Here is a 21,423-nt window from a genome sequence, read left to right as displayed (position 1 = left end):
TGCATCTACAAGATGGTCACATGTGTGTTTACCATCAACTCGCAATATGGCACTTGCGAGATTGTTGGCTCAAATAATAAAGTTAAGAGCACAATTTCCAAATTATGCAATTAAGACAATTCGTCTTGATAATGCTGGTGAGTTTACATCGCAAGCCTTTAATGATTATTGTATATCAACTGGATAACAATTGAGCATCTGGTTGCTCATGTTCATACACAAAATTGTCTAGCGTAATCATTGATAAAACGCCTCCAATTAATTGCTAGACCAATGCTTATGAGAACAAAACTTCTCATTTCAATATGGGGTCATGCTATTTTACATGCAGCAGCACTTGTGCGGATAAGACCCACAAGTTATCATAAAGTCTCCCCATTGCAATTGGCTTTTGGTCAGGAGCCAAATATTTCTCATCTTAGAATCTTTGGTTGTGCAATATATGTTCCAATTGCTCCACCACAACGCACAAAGATGGGTCCCCAAAGAAGGTTGAGAGTATATGTTGGGTATGAATCTCCTTCTATTATAAAATATCTGGAGCCTATGACTGGAGATTTATTTACAGCAAGATTTTCTGATTGTCATTTTGATGAATCGGTATACCCAATATTAGGGGGAGAAAATAAGAAGCTGAGAAAGGAGATAGATTGGAATGTATTATCACTATCTCATTTAGATCCTCGAACAAATCAATGTGAACAAGAGGTTCAAAAGATAATTCATTTACAAAATATTACAAATCAACTGCCAGATGCATTCACTGACCTACCAAGAGTGACTAAGTCACATATTCCAGCTGCTAATGCTCCAATTCGAGTGGATATCCCAGTAGGATAATTAATTAAAGCAAATGATTTTAAACCATGCTTGAAACGAGGTAGACCTATCGGTTCTAAGGATAAAAATCCTCGAAAAAGAAAAGGAGCAAATGATCAAAGTGATCATAATACGGAGGTAGTGACTCAAGAAGAGCACAAAGACATAACAAATGATAAAACCTCAAGGGAGGTTCAGGTACCTGAAAATGATAAGAATGGAGAGATCTCAATATACAGGTACCTGAAAATGATAATAATGAGATATACATGAAAATTTCCCAGGGATTTAAAATGCCTGACGCACATAATTCGAAGTCCCGGGAAATATTTTCAATCAAATTGCAAAGATCTTTGTATGGTCTAAAGAAATCAGGTAGAATGTAGTATAACCGCCTTAATGAGTATTTATTAAAGGAAGGTTATATAAATGATACCATTTGTCCATGTGTTTTTATAAAGAAAACAACATCAAAGGTTATTGTACTTGCTGTATATGTTGATGACATAAACCTTATTGGAACTCCTACAGAACTCCAAATAGCAATTGATTATTTAAAGAAGGAATTTGAGATGAAAGATCTCGGAAAAACAAAATTATGTCTTGGTTTGCAATTGAACATTTGGCAAATGGGACTTTTGTTCATCAATCTGCCTACATAGAAAAGGTATTGAAATGGTTTTACATGAATGGAGCATATCCATTAAGTACTCCGATGATTGTTTGATTTACTTGATGTGAATAAGGACCCGTTCCGATCTCAAGAAAAGAATGAAGAACTTCTTGGTCCTGAAGTACCATATTTTAGTGCAATTGGTGCACTTATGTATCTTGTTAATACTACAAGGCCTGACATAACATTTTTAGTCAATGTCTTAGCAAGATATAGCTCTGCTCCTATAATGAGACATTGGAATGGAATCAAACACATATTGCGGTATCTAAAAGGGACTATCGATATGTGATTATTTTATGGCAATGATTGCAGTCCCGATCTTGTTGGTTATGCCGATATTGGGTATTTATCTGACCCACATAAGGCTCGATCTCAAATAGGCTATGTGTTTACATATGGAGGTACTGTCATATCTTGGCGATCGACTAAGCAATCAATAGTGGCTACTTCATCTAATCATGCTGAGATAATTGCTATTCATGAAGCAAGTCGAGAATGTGTATGGTTGAGGTCTATAATACACCTTATTCGAGACAAGTGTGGTTTGAAGTGTGATAAATTACCCACATTTTTGTATGAAGACAATGCAGCATGCATAGCCCAATTGAAAGGAGGATTCATAAAAGGGGATAGGACAAAACACATTTCACCAAAGTTATTTTTTACACATAATCTTCAAAAGAATGGTGATATCAATGTGCAACAGATCCGTTCAAGTGATAATATGGCTGATTTGTTCACCAAATCTCTACCGACGTCAACCTTCAAGAAACTAGTGTACAAGATTGGGATGCGAAAGCTCAAGGATGTGAATTGATGCTCTCATCAGGGGGAGTTAATATGCGTTGTACTCTTTTTCCCTTACAAGGTTTTGTCCCACTGGGTTTTTCTTGCAAGGTTTTTAACGAGGCAACCAAAAGGCGTATTTCTAAACATGTGTACTCTTTTTCCTTCACTATGATTTTTTTTTTCCATAGGATTTTTTCCTAATAAGGTTTTAGCGAGGCACATTATCTATGGACATCCAAGGGGGAGTGTTATAAGAGAAATCAAATTATGTTGGATGTCTACTCTTCCTCCATGATCTTCTCAAATGTTTAGTGACTTATTCAATGATATATTTCTATGCTTAATGACATATTCAGTGACATATTTTTATTCACTTTTCATGCCTATATAAAAGCCTTGTAATAGATAGGAAAAATACACAATTGAAGAAAAAATAAGAATCTCTCTTCCTCTCTTTCTCTCTATATCTCTTAACTTATTTTTCCTTGTTCGATATTGTTATTTTGAGTTATATTTATAACAGTGTTTACTTTCTCCTCTCTTTTTCGTTTCATCTTCCTCTATTATTCTGTCAAGTTGGACAAATTGAGATTATTTTTTTCATAATCCTTGCTGGAACTAAATTATTCTTGCAACGGAAAAAATCATAACTAGGCAATATTTAAAAAATATTTACAAAACCGTAGCAGTAACGGGAAAATTTTCACTTATTTTATTTTGATAAATAATCGCAAATAAATGATCCACGGTGTAATTCTCTCAAAAATGAACCCAAAAACTGTATGTGACATTGTTGACGGAAAAGGGATTTGTTGTTAAATTTGACAAGATTAATGTGAATTAGTGTGAACATTTGAAAGCCTTCTTTTAGGAAAAAAATTAGTAGATATATTTTTCATGCACCTACATTGCATGATCACACTTTGTGTGATGTCATGCATGACATTATTAAGGTCATTTTCGTTCTATAAATAGCAAGGGTTTTGTTCATTTGTAAACATCTCTCACTTGTCTTTTTATCTCATAAGCCATTTGAGTCTTCTTTCTCTCTTGTAGTATTTTACTTGTATTTTTGGAGTGAAATAAAGTTTGAGTTGATTGTGTCCGAGGACAGAAAATTAAATTTTGCCGATTTATTAGCTAACATTAAATATACTAGTTGTGATTTAATCACTGTTTATATATTAATTCGTCTTCCGCAACCTTCGTTTGGTTAATTGATTAGTCACATGTGAACTGACTTTATCGTACCATATTTTTCGATAAGTCGCTATATATCCTCGAACACGTGTTTTGGGGTTGGGGATATTAATAAGAATTGACGAATGATTAAATCGTACTAGTGAAAACACAAGTCACTCTTATGCATTACGACAGTTGACACAATTGAATGGGTCATCCTATAATTTTGACCCAATTATTTACTAACTGAGAGACGCACGCAACTCACAGTTATTGCGATCATGGCGATGAGTTGATATTTTTAAATTATCAAATTATAATGTGAGAATTATGAATTAAATTATACTATTTTGTCTTACGTTTAATTGCTCAAACGTGAGATTCATTTTTTTTTCATGCTTAGCATAGATTCCCTTTGTCCTAATTATGTAAAAAGTACTTTTAAATCACAATAATTAATAATTTAAAATATATAAGGCATATGATAAAATAACGGTCAAAATAAAATTCGTTTGACTTTCAAAATTCAAATAGCGATGAAGGGAGTAATTCTGAAACGAAGAGAAACAAATACAATGTGTTCCAAATGTACTTAATTCTAAGATTGTCAATTTTACTGTTTTATCCTGGAGTAACTTATTCTGATATTATTATTCCACCCTCTGACATGTATAAGTTATCCAGATACTATTTTTAATCTTGGAATAACTTATCCGATGATTAGCAACCAAACAAGGAATAGTGTAGTCTAAATTTTTATCTCGTGATTATTTTGCTTATTCATCGTACCAAACGATCCCTTAGTGTATATTAAAGTTATGGATTCATAACTTTAGCCCAAACCATGCATGTATTAGAAAAAAATGACTATATAAGTATAAATAACATATTTCAAATCGAGTAATTCAAATAGAATACAGTAAAATTTTGCAATTTCGAATCCATTTTGAATCCGCCTGAGCTTAGTACTAAATGCAGGAATAGGATAGCAGTGTTTATTTTAGTGAGGGAAAAAAAAATTGGATGGGTCCGTAAACAGAAGACTGAAGACCCATGACCTTATCTTAATATATACTATATCACAGGCTAAGTAGTAAGACAGAATAGCGCCCACTCTCTGTTTCCTTAGTTCCACTTGGTTTTTAGTTTAGTGTCTTTTTTGTAGTGAGCCAACCAATCCTCACTAGCCTTTGCCTTTGCTTAGCCTTTGACAATATTGGTTGAGTCTGCTAAATATTTTCCACAAATAAAGGAGAATACCATCACTTTAATTCCTTACATTTGTACCTCAACTTCAAAGTCTCCATTATCATTAAGGTATGGGGTGTTATCAGTTTACTGTCTTACTAATTATATGGCTATGCATTCTACATTTTACAGTTCTATATTTCATCTTAACTATTTTTGCACAAGTAGGGAAAAACATGAAAGTAGCAGTAGTTGGGGCAGGAATAAGTGGACTTGTTTCTGCATATGAATTGGCAAAAGCTGGTGTTAAAGTTGTGGTTTATGAGAAGGAAGATTATCTCGGCGGCCACGCCAAGACTGTTACCGTCGACGGCGTTGATCTTGACCTTGGTTTTATGGTCTTCAATCGGGTACGTATATGTCCTAAGTACAAATATAACACATGGATATGGTCCTTGTTCAACATATGTAAAAAGTGAGGTCTCTAGATTTTTTCTATTTATGTAGGTAGAAGATGAGCCTTAAAAAGTAACTATAAAGTGGTTTCCGCGTGATTTATAGGTTACGTGTTTTAGCCGTAGAAGTATTTAATAATATTTGCATTAGTGTAGGGTTCTTGAAATGCGATATTTTTTCGGATCCTACGCGAATATAGAATGCCGTGTGCACCGAACTGACATTTGCTTCTATTTATATCCGTAGGAGACAAGATAAGCATGGTCTATAGTCTTTAGCTCTTTATGACAAATAGAGAAAATAATTAGAGATAATCAACTCCTTTAATTTGTTTAATAAAATCTCGAACGATCTACATTTGTCATAATTGTTCACAAGGATATAAAGTGCAAAGGGAGGATTCTGCTATGATGTAGTGGTAACCCCAGTCACTTGTCACATATGATTTTGATTTGCTAGTGAATTTTTAGGACATCCTTGTTAAACTACTCTATTTATCAAATGTTAAATTTTATAGGAAGTCTACAATAATATACAATAGGTTTAAGGATGTTTATTTTTAGTTGGTTCAAAACTTACCACGCGTTCTCTTGTGAGTCGTTCATGAACTTCGTGTGTTGTGTGGGGTGGGGTGGAGGTGGGGGTGGGTGGGGTGGGGGAGGGCTTATCTTGTCTTTCAAATAGACATGCAGTTCGACTCTTTTTCTGGTTTACTTTTAGCCATGTGCTGCAGTCACTGGCCCAAGTAGAACTTTTATGGGATTCGAAAAATAAAAAATTAAACGCACGAAAAAGTCAAGAAATTCAACATCTATATATATTAATATGTTTAATTTTCGGCGAAGTCGATTGAAACCCATTTTATCCGCCTAACTCCGCCACTGGCTCCAGCCATGTGCCTAATACTAATTTTCTCTCGATTTCAAAAAGATTGTATTAGTTTGACTTGAGACAAATTTTAATAAATAAGGAAAGACTTTTGAGATATGTGATTTTAAAATTTAAATAAGTCATAGCATTTGTGTGGATGTTAAACTTTTAAACTTATGATGTGAAACCTGTGAGTAAATATGGGTGGTCATTAAACTTTGTGTTCATTACCCAAAAGTCATTTTTCTTTCTTTAGTTACATAAAAGTCATTCAACTTTATGTTAATTACCCAAAAATTAATTTTCTTTCTTTTATTACACAAAAATCATTTGACTATACTCTAGTTATCACAATAATCACTTTGACCAGATTTTACATTTGAATTGACTATAAAAAATACGACTCCCATTTGTTAAACAAATCTGTTTGTTGTTATTTCAAATAAATATTTTTTATGGTTTTTATATTTAAAATATGTTCATGTTTAAATATGATTAAATAAATTGAGTGCCGTGAAAAAATTAAATGTATAGATATATTATAAAAATAATAAATAAAATAATTGAACGATATTTTAATTATAAGTAAAATACCTAGTTAAAAATATATTATATAGTATATAATATAGAAGGTATTACATGAATGAGAGGATATATAATGTCAAGGGCATAATAGACTTTTCAAGGAAAAAAATTATAAAATCTGGTTAAGGTGACTTTTGTAATAAATAGAGCAAAGTAAAATGATTTTTGTGTAACAAAAGAAAGAAAATTGACTTTTAAGTAATGAACACAAAGTTGAATGATTTTTACGTAACAAAAAGAAGAAAAATAACTTTTGCGTAATGAACACAAAGTTGAATAATCATCCATAAAATTTACTCGAAACCTGTCATACCATTTGCCTGGCTTCCTATTAAGGAAATATTGAAATGTGTCAATCTTTTTGGAACAGAGTAATAAGGAAATAGTGCCAAACTTTTTGAAACATAGGGAGTAATATTTAGAAAAAAGAGCTTTTTGATATCCACAAGTTACCTCTTTGTTGTCGTTTACATTTGAAAATAAAAGAGAAATTTTTGATGTGTTTACCTAAATAATTAAATTAAAAAATGATAAAAGATTCCAAACGATCGTTAACCAAGTCAATCTGAAATAGTACATGACAACGAAATCTCTTTCATACTTTATAGAACAAGTTTATCTTTATTAGAATTGAAAATGAGGACCAAAAAAAAAAGAGAATTGAAAATTATATTTTTGTACTTAAAAATATTATAACATACTGAAAGGAACAGGAGAAGATACAGACTTAATTTAGGCCCAATGAGTAGTCTGGCGATAATAATAAAACAAAATGCCACTAGATACTTGTCGGACCGTATGGCTGTTCTTGTTTGTCACATTTTTTAGTACTCCTCAATTTATTTAATAGTATCATTTGACTTGGACAGAAAACTTTTTAAAAAATTGCAAATGAAGTTTTTGATAGATAAGCTTAGTAGGCGTTTGATACTAAAAAAAAATGGAAACAGAATTTTTGAAGTTTAGTTAAAAAAAATTGTATTTGAAAGCTAAAGTTGTATTTGGACATGCATTTTATTTGAGAAAAAAATTAAAATTTTATGAGTGGGGAAAAAATTCCCGAAAAACTTGAAAAAACGGTACCATTTTTTGTTTTTTGAAAAATTATTTTCGAAAAATTTCCAAAAACTTATAAATTTTCATGAACAAATACGTTTCTGAAAAAGAAAAAAATTGAAAAAAAGAAGTAAAAATGTGTATGGCCAAACGCCTCCTTCATGGGTGTGTAACATCAAAATTATCTTCTAGTGGGATTCATACAAGTCATGCCAACTCCTAGAAGAGCATCTTATTAAAGGCAAAAGTGAAAAGTAATTATTTATAGAAACTATTTAGAAGTTAGAATGGAAGGAAAAAAAATTCAAACAATCTAAGGAAGAAGAAGTACTACACAAATCAGAGGCAGAGCTAGGATTTAAAGTTTATGGGTTCTAAATTTGAGTCTTTTTTAAGTTACTTGATTCTGAATTAAGATTAATAATTTGTACATTTTTACTCGATTTTTTAAAACAATAAGATTTGGACCAAAGTTACTAAATTCGGCTAAACCTGTAATTCACATGCTAGCTCCGCCCCTGATACTAATACGTTTTAGCCTTTGTGTGTGTGTGAGATGTAAAAGGCTAAAAGCTTCCACATTTAAGGTTCTGTTAGGCCCAAAGTTCATTTCTTAACAAGAAATAACAAAACTAAGAGTAAAATATGGTTACAATAACAACTACGTCACAATCTTAGTTACATGAATATCACTATTACACATGAACACGACATACTGCATGTATTAATCATAGATTGAATAGTTTTACATTAGCATCAATCTATCTCAATCCTCCTTTATTGGCATGTGTGCCAGCAATGTGAGCAAGTTCAACGATTGGAGTTAAACAAAAAATCGTTCAAATTAAAAAAGAGAAAAAGAGTATTGTACACTTCTCTGCAAATCTTCACTCGTCTCTATACATAAAATAAACTATAAATGTCCATATTTATAATAGTACGAAACATATTTCAACTAGAAACATGAAAACCTATTCCTATATAATTCTGACTACAAATCATATTTATACATAAATTAACTAAACTAACAAATATCAAATCCTAAACAATTAAGGTTTTCTACAACTTTGAATTAGTTTTCCAACAAATCATTTTTGTTGGCTCTAATGCATATTGATGTCTATAAGAAGAAATCTAAATATGTATATGATCAACATTAGATTCAATTTGAATTTTGTCAAAGTCTCAAATTGTTTGGAGGTTTGGGTCGTAATACGTGGTTTGGACGTCTTCATCTCATGAGCAAACTTTGGGGTTGAGTTAATTGGTTTAAAGTTTATTTTCTTAATATAGTATCAGAGCTAGAGCTAGACTCATTCCTAATGTTGATTTACCCAATGTTAAACCTCCATGTTATGGTATCCCTGCTCCGACCTTGGACATGACATAGTGTTAAAATCCAACATTGGTTGAGAATATGAGTTATGATCTCTTTATATTGTTTTGGTCAGTCCTTACCTCATGAACAACCTTTTGGAGTTGAGTTAGGCCGAAAGCCCGCTATTTAAATTGATTTCATGTTCATAAAGTAGCTAGTAGTAAGCAGCTCTTACTTCATCTTCCATCATATTTCTATTGCAACTCCATCCATAATGACATTGTTAGGAGTTTTAGAAGCTTAACTTGTTGAGTTCCGTTAAGTGTCCCACATTGGTTAAGAAATGGATTGTTTGTCTCTTCGTTTCGCCTTGGGCAATCCTTACATTATGAGCTAGCTTTTGACGTTAAGTTATCTATTTCTTAACATGGTACCAAAGCTAGGCATAACCCTGTTATTTTGTTTTTCAATTCCCATGTTATGTTATACACGCTCCAATTGGAAGGCCTGGGTGTGCGAGAGGGGTATTAAGTGTCCCACGTTGGTTGAGGGATTGGTCATTTGTCTTTATATGATCTTAGGCAGTCCTCGCCTCATGTGCTAACTTTTGCAGTTGAGCTAGGCCTAAGATCCATTTCTCAATAGGTTCCAAATTGTGTTGAATTGACGTCTTGATTTTTTCTAAGATTCTTGAGTAAATCATTATCAGCTGGAATTGTTCATAGCTAGAGTTGTTTTAACTCCATTTTGTTTCAGCACTAATGTATGTTGAATTGGTGTATTTGACAGGTAACTTATCCAAACATGACGGAATTTTTTGAGAGTCTTGGAGTTGATATGGAGATCTCCGATATGTCATTTTCAGTGAGCTTGGACAAAGGCTATTGTTGTGAATGGGGCAGCCGAAATGGACTCTCTGGTTTATTTGCACAGAAAAAGAATGTCTTGAATCCATACTTTTGGCAAATGATTAGAGAAATCATCAAGTTCAAGCGGGATGTCATAAGGTACCATTACATCCTTTAGCTTTACTATCAGTTAATAAATCCCTTTGATGTTGATGTTTCATTGTTAGAGCACAGAGTATTATTCTTTGGTTGAAAAGGACTAAATCATTCTGTTTTGCACCTGTGCTGTATTTTATGTCAAAAAAGAGTTGTCTTTAATGTAGTTTATGTTTCCCATTCCATTGCAGTTACCTTGAGGCACTTGATAACAATCCTGATATTGATCGGAATGAAACGTTAGGACATTTTATTCAAACACATGGCTATTCGGAGTTATTTCAGAAAGCTTATCTGGTGAGACTGTTGTTCTGTCATAGTTCTTGACATAGGCCATTTTATTCGTTCAAAAAATCAATCTTGCTATAAGCAATTCACACATATGTTCCACAGATTCCAATATGTGCTTCAATTTGGTCCTGCCCCTCGGAAGGAGTAATGTGCTTTTCTGCTTATTCCATTCTTTCATTCTGTCGCAACCACCATCTTTTGCAGGTAGAGTTCTCACATACATACTGTTTAATGAGCATATTTTCTGTATAGATTATAGCCAATTGCTAAATGTGGTCAATAAAAGATACTGAATTTGAGTTCTTCTATATATCATTTTGTTGTCCTTATACTTATGAGTGCTTTCGTTTTTTCTTTACAGCTCTTTGGTCGCCCTCAATGGCTCACAGTTAGATGGCGATCACGTACATATGTAAACAAGGTGGTATTTTATTTTCCATGTACCACAAACTACTAGCAAGTAGCATTTTCTTGCTTTCTTGAGTGAATTGTTAAGCTTCTATCATCCGTCTGAGTTATACGATGGGTGTACAAAGCAGGTTAAGGAGGAGATGGAGAAGAGAGGCTGCCAATTAAGGACTGGTTATGAAGTAAATTCTATATCAACGAATGAAGAAGGTATTGTTGAATTTTGACAAGATTAATATGAACTAGTGTGAACATTTGAAGCCTCCTTTTAGGAAGAAATTGGTAGATGCATTTTTCATGCATTTACATTGCATGTTCACACTTAATATGATGTCATGCATGATATTATTAAGGTTATTTCTCTTCTATAAATAGCAAGAGTTTTGTTCATTTGTAAACATTTCTCACTTGTCTTCTTATCTCCTAAGGCATTTGAATCTTCTTTCTCTCTTGTAGTATTTCACTTGTATTTTTGGAGTGAAATAAAATTGAGTTGATTGTGTCCGAGGACTAGGCAAAAATCAAATTTTGTCGAACCTCGTTAATTTCTGGTATTTATTTTATTATTATCTCATTTACTATTTATTAGCTATCTTTAGATATAGTAGTTGTGATTTAATCACTCTCTATATATTCGGCTTCCGCAACAATTGGTATCAGAACCAAGATTCTATCTTAGTATGCTCTGTGGTTGCAGCATAGTCTCAACTTCCACATCAGAAAAGAATTACTTTGGTGTTCTGTACTGTCAGCAAATAAATAGTATTTATAGTAAAATGGGAGATAATAAAAATGAAAAGTCCATATCGGGTGTCAGTAATACGTCGTTGGCATCTTTGCTTATGACAAGAATTATGTCAAATGCGAAATTTGCAGTTGAAATTTTTGACAGATCAGGACATTTCGGGATGTGGCAAGCTGAGGTTCTTGATGTCCTTTTTCAACAAGGGCTAGATATTTCCATAGAAGAAAAGAAACCAGACAATATCGGAGAAGGAGATTGGAAGATTATCAACTGCGTTGCTTGTGGTACCATTCAATCTTACCTCGCAAGAGAACAGAAGTATCCATGCACAAAAGAAACTTCTGCAAGTAAATTGTGGAATGCGTTGGAGGTTAAATTCTTGAAGAAAAACAATCAAAATAAACTTTACATGAAAAAAAGACTGTTACGCTTCACATATCTTCCTGGTACTACAATGAATGATCATATCACGAGCTTTAATAAGTTGGCGACAGATTTGCAGAATATGGACGTGACTTTTAGTGATGGAGATATGACCTTAATGTTATTAAGTTCACTTCTCGAAACTACTCTACTTCATGGGAATGATGAAGTGTCTATCAAAGAAGTTTGTTCTGCCTTGTACAGTTATGAACAAAGAAAGAGAGAAAAATAAAAGAGTGGAGAAGGAGAAGCACTGGTCGTGAGAGGTCGTTCTCAAAATCATATGAGAACGAAGAAAGGAAGATCCAAGTCAAGATCCAGACCCAGCAAAGATGAATGTGCCTTTTGCCGAGAAAAGGGGCATTGGAAGAAAGACTGTCCAAAGTTGAAAAATAAGGTCAAACCTAACAATGAAAAGGCTGTCATGGATTCAAATGCAGCTGATTGTAACGACTCTGATTTCTCACTAGTTACAACTGAACCATTCAAACCATCTGACATATGGCTCATGGATTCAGCTTGTAGCTATCATATGTGTCCCAACAAGGACTGGTTCGTTGATTTTCAAGAAGGAGAATGTGGAGTTATTCACACCGCAAGTAACAATCCTCTTACCGCATATGGTATTAGTTCAATCCGATTAAGGAACCATGATGGATTGATCAGAACATTAACAGATGTTCGATATGTACCAGAATTGAAGAAAAATCTCATTTCTGTAGGAGCCCTAGAGTCAAAGGGGCTCAAAGTCGTTGCAGAAAATGGGGTAATGAGAATATGCTCTGGTGCACTAGTGGTAATGAAGGGAATCCGGCGAAATAATAACATGTACCACTATCGCGGTAGTACAGTTATTGGGACAGCAACAGTGACATCCAGTGATGACAAGGAGGCAGAAGCAACCAAGCTATGGCACATGCGCTTGGGACATGCCAGAGGAAAATCCTTGAAGATTTTATCAGATCAAGGATTGTTAAAAGGAGTAAAGACTTGCAATTTGGAGTTTTGTGAGCATTGTGTCAAGGGAAAACAAACAAGGGTTAAATTTGGAACAGCAATCCATAATACTAAAGGTATTTTAGATTATGTTCACTCTGATGTTTGGGGTGCTTCCAAAACACCTTCATTAGGTGGGAAACACTATTTTGTAATCTTTATTGATGACTTTTCCCGGAGAGTGTGGGTGTATACTATGAAAACCAAAGATGAGGTACTGGGAATTTTTCTCAAATGGAAGGCGATGATAGAGACTCAAACAGGCAGAAAGATAAAGTGTCTTCGCACAGATAACGGTGGAGAATACAAAAATGATCTTTACAATAAGATTTGTGAAGATGATGGCATTTTGAGACATTTCACCGTCAGAAATACACCACAACAGAATGGAGTGGCAGAACGCATGAACCGGACTTTGCTGGAGAAGGTTCGGTGTATGTTGTCCAATGCTGGCTTGGGCAAAGAATTTTGGACTGAGGCAATAACATATGCATGCCACCTCATTAATCGTCTACCATATGCCGCTATTGGAGGCAAGACACCATTTGAAAAATAGTATGAAAAACCTGCTGAAGATTATAATTTTTTGCATGTGTTTGGCTCAATTGCATACTATCATGTGAAAGAGTCAAAATTAGATCCAAGGGGAAAGAAAGCTATATTTATGGGGATTACTTCTGGAGTCAAAGGATACCGATTATGGTGTCCAGAGACAAGAAAAGTTATATTCAGCAGAGATGTTACCTTTGATGAATCTGCCATAACAGATAAGGTGACATTTGAAGATGTCAAATAAACTGATGGTGCTTTAAAGAAGGTGGAGTTTGAGGGAAAATTAATTTTCCCAACACAGGGAGAAAACGAGAAAACAATAGAAGATTTTTCCCTGGAAGAAGAGTCAGTGGAAGGGGAGATTCCAACTCAGGAACCCCAACAACAACTTGAATCAATAGCAACCAGCAAGCCAAAAAAAAAATAATAAAGAAACATGTTCTTCTCATAGAGACAGTGGCTTGTGCAGCCTCAATTGTAGCTGATGGTGTTCCTACCACTTATAAAGACGCAGTCCAAAGTTCAGAAAAAAATAAGTGGAGGATTGCCATAAATGAAGAAATGCAGTCCCTTCATCAGAATTGCACATGAAAATTGGCCAATCTCCCGACGGGCAAGAAAGCAATTGGGTGCAAATAGGTATTTGCAAAGAAAGAAGGATTTCCTAACCAAGAAGATGTTCACTACAAAGCAAGATTGGTGGCCAAAGGCTACGCTCAAAAGGAGGGAATTGATTACAATGAGGTATTTTCTCCAGTCGTGAAACACTCCTCCATTAGAGTTTTGTTGGCTTTGGTAACACAGTTGAATTTGGAACTAGTTCAGTTAGATGTAAAAACTGCATTTTTACATGGAGACTTGGAAGAGGAAATCTATATGACTCAGCCAGAAGGATTCAAAGTTACTGAAAAGAAAAATATGGTGTGCAAACTTGAAAAATCATTGTACAGATTAAAACAATCTTCTAGACAATGGTACTAATGATTTGACAAGTTTATGTTGCGGCAGTAGTACAGAAGAAGTAAATAAGATCATTGTGTATATTTGCGCAAGCTTGAAGACGGATCTTTCATATATCTTCTCCTATACGTTGATGATATGTTGATAGCTTCCAAAAGTCAAGAGAAAATTGAGAAGTTGAAGATTCAACTAAGAAAGTAGTTTGAGATGAAGGATTTGGGTGAGGCGAAGAAAATTCTTGGCATGGAGATAAAAAGAGATAGACATTCAAAGAAACTCTATCTATCTCAAAAAGAATACTTGAAGAGAGTAATAGATCGATTTGGCATGAATGAGAACACGAAGTCGGCTAGCACTCCTCTTGCTCCTCACTTTAAGCTTAGTGCTGCTATGTCACCGAAGAATGAAGCTGAACGAGAGTATATGTCAAGAGTGCCATATGCGAATGTCGTTGGTAGCTTGATGTATGCAATGGTTTGCACAAGACCTGATATTTCACATGCTATCGGAGTTGTAAGCAGGTATATGCATGATCCAGTAAAGGAGCATTGGCAAGCTGTGAAATGGATTCTACGGTATAATTATAATACTGTAGATGTTGGATTGATTTTTGAGCAGGAAGATAGTCAGTATCCAGTTGGATATTGTGACTCGGATTATGCGGGTGATTTGGACAAGCGTAGATCAACTACTGGTTATGTTTTCACTTTTGCAAATGCACTAGTTAGTTGGAAGTCTACTTTACAGTCAACGGTTGCTTTGTCTACTACTGAGGTAGAGTACATGGCAATTACAGAGGCTGTAAAGAAGGCAATTTGGCTTCAAGGGTTGCTTAGAGATCTTGGTATTGGTCAAGAAAACATCACACTATTTTGTGATAGTCAGAGTGCTATCCAATTAGCAAAGAACCAAGTTTATCATGCAAGGACGAAGTACATTGATGTTCGATATCACTTTGTACGAGATATTATAGAAGAAGGTGGAGTCATGGTGCAGAAAATTCGGACTACAGACAACCCTGCCGATATGCTAACAAAAGTAGTGACTACGGTCAAGTTTCAACATTGTTTGAACTTGATCAACATTGTTGAATTTTGAAGATTGGAGTTGAAGACACAATCAAAATTTATCAGTAAGAGAAAATTGCAAAAGTGGAATCTTGCCAAGGTGGAGATTTGTTGAATTTTGATAAGATTAATGTGAACTAGTGTGAACATTTGAAGCCTCCTTTTAGGAAGAAATTGGTAGATGCATTTTTCATGCATTTACATTACATGTTCACACTTCATATGATGTCATGCATGACATTATTAAGGCCATTTCTCTTTTATAAATAGCAAGGGTTTTGTTCATTTGTAAACATCTCTCACTTGCCTTCTTATCTCCTAAGGCATTTGAATCTTCTTTCTCTCTTGTATTATTTCACTTGTATTTTTGGAGTGAAATAAATTTGAGTTGATTGTGTCCGAGGACTAGGCAAAAATCAAATTTTGTCGAACCTCGTTAATTTCTGGTATTCATTTTATTATTGTCTCATTTACTATTTATTAGCTACCTTTAGATATAGTAGTTGTGATTTAATCACTCTCTATATATTCGGCTTCCGCAACAGGTACGGTTTGGTTCTAGCATCTTAAATCCCTCTATTTTAGATCCCACAGTTAGGAACTACTCATGATTCTAACTGTAAAAGAAAGAGTACTTGCAGGTTGTACTGTAGCTTGCACTGATGGTTCCAAAGACGTATATGATGGATGCGTAATGGCTGCACATGCACCAGATACTCTGAGAATGTTAGGCAAAGAGGCAACATATGATGAAACAAGAATACTAGGTGCTTTCCAATATGTTTATAGGTACTTTGAACGTCACTTTCTTAAACAATTTGAACTAAAACTTCTCATCCTCATTTACTTTCTTATCCGAAAGTTCATCCTTAGACTGAGATCAGTGATGTGGCTAATCTTCTTCTCAGAAATGGTCGTAAATATATGTCCATCTTAGCTAGTAATATATGTTACGAGGGAAAACTATTTTGTGCTTCAATGAATTTCAGTTAAAATGTGTGTCTTAAGCTGGTTGGTTGTAGTCAACTATCAACTCAGCTGACTAAACTTCTGATGCTAATCTGAAAATGCTTCTGTAGACAGCAGATTAATAAAGTTAGTAGTTCTGCCTCTGAAATTAGTGAATGAATTCTAATGAACACCGCGTAAAGGGCAGAATATAATGTTGAAGAGAATGCATCTTCTTGATAAATTCTCTGAACTGAACTTCTTCTCTTGCTGCTTTATTTGAAAGAAGGGAGTTGGTATTTTGAACCATAGTGTTACAAAGATTTTATGATGTCAAAATGCACACTCATTTCTATTCCTCTACGACAGTGATATTTACCTTCATTGTGACAAAACTTTCCTGCCTCGCAACCCAGCAGCATGGAGTGCATGGAATTTTCTTGGAACCATGAACGATAAAGTATGCGTGACATATTGGCTCAATATACTCCAGGTGTGCTATGCATCAGAACCATTCTAATGTTGTTCAGCGGAAAAGTCTTTTCTCTTGTTAACTGTCCTCTTATCTTTGAAATGTATATACCTACAGAACCTTGGTGAGACAGAGAGGCCTTATTGTGTAACTCTTAATCCTCCTCGCACACCAGAGCATACGTTGCTTAAGTGGACTACAGGCCACCCCGTACCCTCAGTTGCTGCATCAATAGCTTCATCCGAGCTAGATCAAATCCAAGGAGAGAGAGGAATATGGTTTTGTGGAGCATATCAAGGTATGAATCCTTTTCTGTACAGAATTCGGAGTTGCTTCAAAATGGATGTTCCTTGTAGCTTGTAACCTGCTATAGTGCTTATACTGATGTTACACTTCAACTTATTCCTCCAACTCAAACTTAAAAGATAGCACACACTCACTGATGCCATATATATTAGATTGGCAGAACCTACTCTATGAAGCAATAACGACTCTTTAGAATTATCAAAACTATCTCTGTTAGGCTTAGGAAGCTATTTGGTCCGTCAGATTGCAGCTTATAATTTTGAATCTTCTTTCTGATATTATCCTGATTCTCGAATTTTTGCTTCCTTTAGTGCACAAACTTTGTAGCCGCTTTGGCTTTCACCGGTTATTGATGTTATATTTCTTGCAATACTTTCAGGTTATGGATTCCATGAGGATGGAGTAAAGGTAGTACATATTCAGTTTTCTGGAATAGCAGAAATGAAATCCATGAGCACAACAGAATGTGTCGATAATAATCTACTTTTGCTCCTTCTCAGGCAGGTGCTATTGCTGCACAGGGTCTGCTTAAGAGAAACTATAGTGTCCTGAACAATCCCAAACACATGGTACCTACCTGGCCAGAAACAGGAGCGCGCCTCCTCGTTACTAGATTTCTCAAGAGTTTCATTTCAACAGAATGCATAATGTGAGTTATAACAGTTTCACCGTCCAATTTCTCATCTTAATATCTTATAACATGTTAAGATACCAAAACTATTTTATTGAACGAATCTCGTGTGCTTAAAATTTCCTGCTACTTTCTATTTTCTTGTGAGCTTAAAGACGTAAACGAGTCATGCGTACATTGTTTCTAGACTATATATTTCTTGTGTTCAGCTTATTAGAAGAAGGGGGCACGATGTTCACCTTCGAAGGAACAGAGAATAAAAGCTCTCTCAAAGTTTCTCTTAGAGTTCATAGTCCACAGTTTTACTGGAAGGTAATTGGAGTTCTTTTTTTTCCTCTCGGACAATTCATCAAGCCAATAAAAAGAAAATTTCAAAGAATTCTACAATATAGATAAATTCCTTAGCATAAAATAATCTCTTACAGGTTGCAACTCAAGGTGACTTAGGCCTTGCTGATGCTTTTATTCAAGGGGATTTCTCTTTTGTCGATAAGAATGATGGTCTTCTTAATCTTTTCATGGTGAGAAAAATGACCCTATTACTGTGTAAATAGCTATTTGTTGGTACTTGACATCCTGAATTCTTTTACAGATTTTTGTTAACAACAGAGATTTGAAAGCATCAGTGACAAGGTCTAGTAAGAAAAGGTAATACTATCAGAAACTGAAATCAGGAAATTGCAACTTATGTTCATATGTTAAAAGTTTTCGTTACCTTTGCTCTCCAGAGGCTGGTGGACACCATTGCTTTTTACAGCTGCAGTGTCATCTGCAAAATATTTCATTCGACACGTTTCAAATCAAAACACCCTGACTCAGGCTCGTCGGAACATCTCTCGTCACTATGACCTGGTAAATAACTTGTTTACTGTATCACCCAAAGCACATACTGATGTCAAGATCACTAAATCAATTGAAATTCTCAATGCTTAAGGATTTTTGCCTGCTGTTTTCTTGTAAATTGATAAGTATATTTATTGCTTTGTTTTCAGAGTAATGAACTCTTCTCGCTATTTCTAGATGAGACAATGACATATTCATGTGCAATTTTTAAGGTGACCTTAAATTTCAAATATTTGCAACGTCGCCTCTTTATCTTATGCAATCTACATTTCTGTCCTTCAATCTCATTCTTATGATGATGTATTTTTCTTTTATACTTGCTCTAGAGTGAAGAGGAAGACTTGAAAGTTGCACAGGAGAGAAAGATTTCTCTTCTCATTGAAAAGGTAAGTCATCAACAAAGTAAATAATCCCTTATTTCGACATAAATCTCAAGCCTAACCTGATTCTGATTCTGATTCCAATCTTTTTAGGCAAAAGTTAGCAAGGAACATCACATTTTAGAGATAGGATGTGGTTGGGGAAGTTTGGCGGTGGAAGTTGTTAAGCGAACCGGATGTAAATATACTGGTATCACTCTCTCTGAACAGCAACTGAAGTATGCACAAATAAGAGTTCAGCAAGCAGGCCTTCAGGTACATAACTTAAAACAATTGTGGAAACTCAAGATGCACAGTTCTTTTGTGCTATTCTAAACTATCAAAAGATCGAAACAAGCAAGGTCTAAAGTCAGGCTAGAGAAGTTACATCATACAAGAACACTTGAAGCCAATTTTGGACAATTTTAATAAATACTAAGTTCAATGAGAAGGGGAGCCTTGGAGCAACGGTTAAGTTGTCTCCGTGTAACCTATAGGTCACGAGTTTAAGCCGTGGAATCAGCCACTGATACTTGCATTAGGGTAGGGTGCCTACATCACACCCTCTTGGGGTGCGGCCCTTCCCCGGACCCTGCATGAACACGGGATGCTTTGTGCATCGGGCTGCCCTTTTACTAACTAAGTTCAATGAAATGTATTCACAGGATCACATAACATTTATCCTATGTGACTATCGCCAATTGCCAAATATGTCGAGATATGACAGGATTATATCATGGTATGTTTTTGCCTACAACAATTAGGTCATTTCCTATTACTCATTACCATCCAGTCTGATAACTGTATTAATGATCATTTTCAGCGAGATGTTAGAAGCTGTTGGTCATGAGTTTATGGATGAATTCTTTACTTGCTGTGAATCTGCATTGGCAGAAGATGGCCTTCTTGTTTTGCAGGTAATGAATTAAAATGACCTCAACACATTCCACTTTTTTCACCTTTTCCTTTCAATTTGTTATGCTGCTTTTTCACAAGCGTTGGCTTTCCTTAGTTCATATCAATACCAGACGAAAGGTATGACGAATACAGGCAGAGCTCGGACTTCATAAAAGAATATATATTCCCAGGTGGATGCTTGCCTGCACTAAGTCGAGTAACATCAGCTATGGCTGCAGCATCCAGACTATGGTAACAAACAATTTCATTTTGTGATTTTGCACATAACATGCTGTCTCTTATTATAAAGCATATTGTTTTAAATCATTTGAAAAATGTTGTAAATGCAGTGTAGAGCACCTAGAAGATATAGGAATTCATTACTATCAGACACTGAGATGCTGGCGGAAGAACTTCCTGCAAAAACAAAGGTAAGTAAACCAAGATCAGTTATATATTGTGTTCAACCTATTTCTTTCATGTATCATTTGTAGCTTAGCTTGTTCAAAAGTAATAGATCATTTCTAGACTCTGATATTTGATAATTAATAAATGTGTCACTAGCCAAATTCATGCTTTGGGATTCGACGACAAGTTCATAAGAACATGGGAGTATTATTTTGACTACTGTGCTGCTGGATTCAAAACATGCACATTAGGTGATTATCAGGTATGGTGATCAATCTTTGAATATAGGGGCAAAACCAATTCATATGTCATTTTCCCTCATCTTTTAGGACATATGAGTTGATTACATGTAATTCAAATCAAATGAATAGGCTCAAACACTGCGAAGTGGACTAAAATAATCAAATGGACCTTGATCTTCACTTTAGTAGATAGTTCATGCTACTATTCTACATAAAAATCTAAGGTCAAGTGATTATGACATAATAATGACATTGACTCTATTAAATTACACATCCCAAAAATTGGTTACCAAAGTTGTGAAGTAAAATTACTTAACAGTGCTCCCTTTTTGGTAGATTGTATTCTCAAGGCCAGGCAATGTTGCAGCATTTGGTGATCCTTACAATGGTGTACCTTAAACTTATTAGCATTTCTTCGTTTTCAAGATTGATCATATTAGCATTTTCATAAAGGTTTGAGTTTGATTCTTTGTTGCCAAAGAGAAGAGTTCACTGTTTAGGTCCTACTATAGGCTGTTTTTCTTATCCATTATTGTAGATTAAGAACCTCCTTTTGGAGATAGTTTAATTTACTTCCTTTTTCACTGCAATAAAAAACTAATCAAGCCATGATACAATAGTGTCATTGGCTTATTCTTTCTGTAACGTAATTCTCTCATTGTATTTTTGTGAAACTTCTACTGCACGCAATTGAGAATAAATCATTCTTTTATGTGGCTCTAATTGCTTGCAAGTTGCAGCTTATTAAGTAATTTTCAATAGCCAATTCAAATAATTTAACTATTATTCAATTTGGTAATTATAAAATTTTAGGAATATTACTTGCTTCATGCAAATTACACTTCATGATTATGGCAGAAGCACTACATTTCAAGCTGTTACCGCTACCAATAAGAGTTGTGGTAGAGTGGTAAGTACTCCTTCATTCTTAA

The 21,423-nt window shown here is 34.7% G+C and overlaps 1 protein-coding gene across 1 annotated transcript; it reads left to right on the top strand.

Moving 5' to 3' along the window:
• The first annotated feature begins 4,310 nt into the window (after positions 1-4,310).
• On the top strand, positions 4,311-21,214 carry LOC107814060 (uncharacterized). The gene is made up of 25 exons (XM_075229388.1): positions 4,311-4,783; positions 4,883-5,064; positions 9,729-9,946; positions 10,135-10,240; positions 10,337-10,438; positions 10,596-10,655; positions 10,774-10,852; positions 16,027-16,174; positions 16,703-16,826; positions 16,923-17,103; positions 17,491-17,519; positions 17,612-17,760; positions 17,952-18,054; positions 18,168-18,263; positions 18,335-18,390; positions 18,471-18,594; positions 18,735-18,797; positions 18,912-18,971; positions 19,059-19,220; positions 19,610-19,683; positions 19,768-19,861; positions 19,957-20,093; positions 20,192-20,272; positions 20,406-20,511; positions 20,828-21,214. Exons 2-25 carry the CDS (start codon positions 4,891-4,893, stop codon positions 20,888-20,890), a joined length of 2,589 nt encoding a protein of 862 aa, XP_075085489.1. The 5' UTR covers positions 4,311-4,783; positions 4,883-4,890; the 3' UTR covers positions 20,891-21,214.
• The last annotated feature ends 209 nt before the right edge of the window (positions 21,215-21,423 follow it).

This window comes from Nicotiana tabacum, chromosome 14 (genome assembly GCF_000715075.1).
Source record: "Nicotiana tabacum cultivar K326 chromosome 14, ASM71507v2, whole genome shotgun sequence".
NCBI classification, from domain to species: domain Eukaryota; kingdom Viridiplantae; phylum Streptophyta; class Magnoliopsida; order Solanales; family Solanaceae; genus Nicotiana; species Nicotiana tabacum.
The sequence above is the reverse complement of the archived record's forward strand: the minus strand, read 5'-3'. Positions and strand labels throughout refer to the sequence as shown.

Excerpts from the sequence above, each read along its gene's own strand:
- LOC107814060 (XM_075229388.1), top strand. The coding sequence starts at position 4,891 with ATGAAAGTAGCAGTAGTTGGGGCAGGAATAAGTGGACTTGTTTCTGCA. Across the intron at positions 19,684-19,767 it reads TATGACAGGATTATATCATG|CGAGATGTTAGAAGCTGTTG; the intron begins GTATGTTTTTGC and ends GATCATTTTCAG. Across the intron at positions 20,512-20,827 it reads GCACATTAGGTGATTATCAG|ATTGTATTCTCAAGGCCAGG; the intron begins GTATGGTGATCA and ends CCTTTTTGGTAG.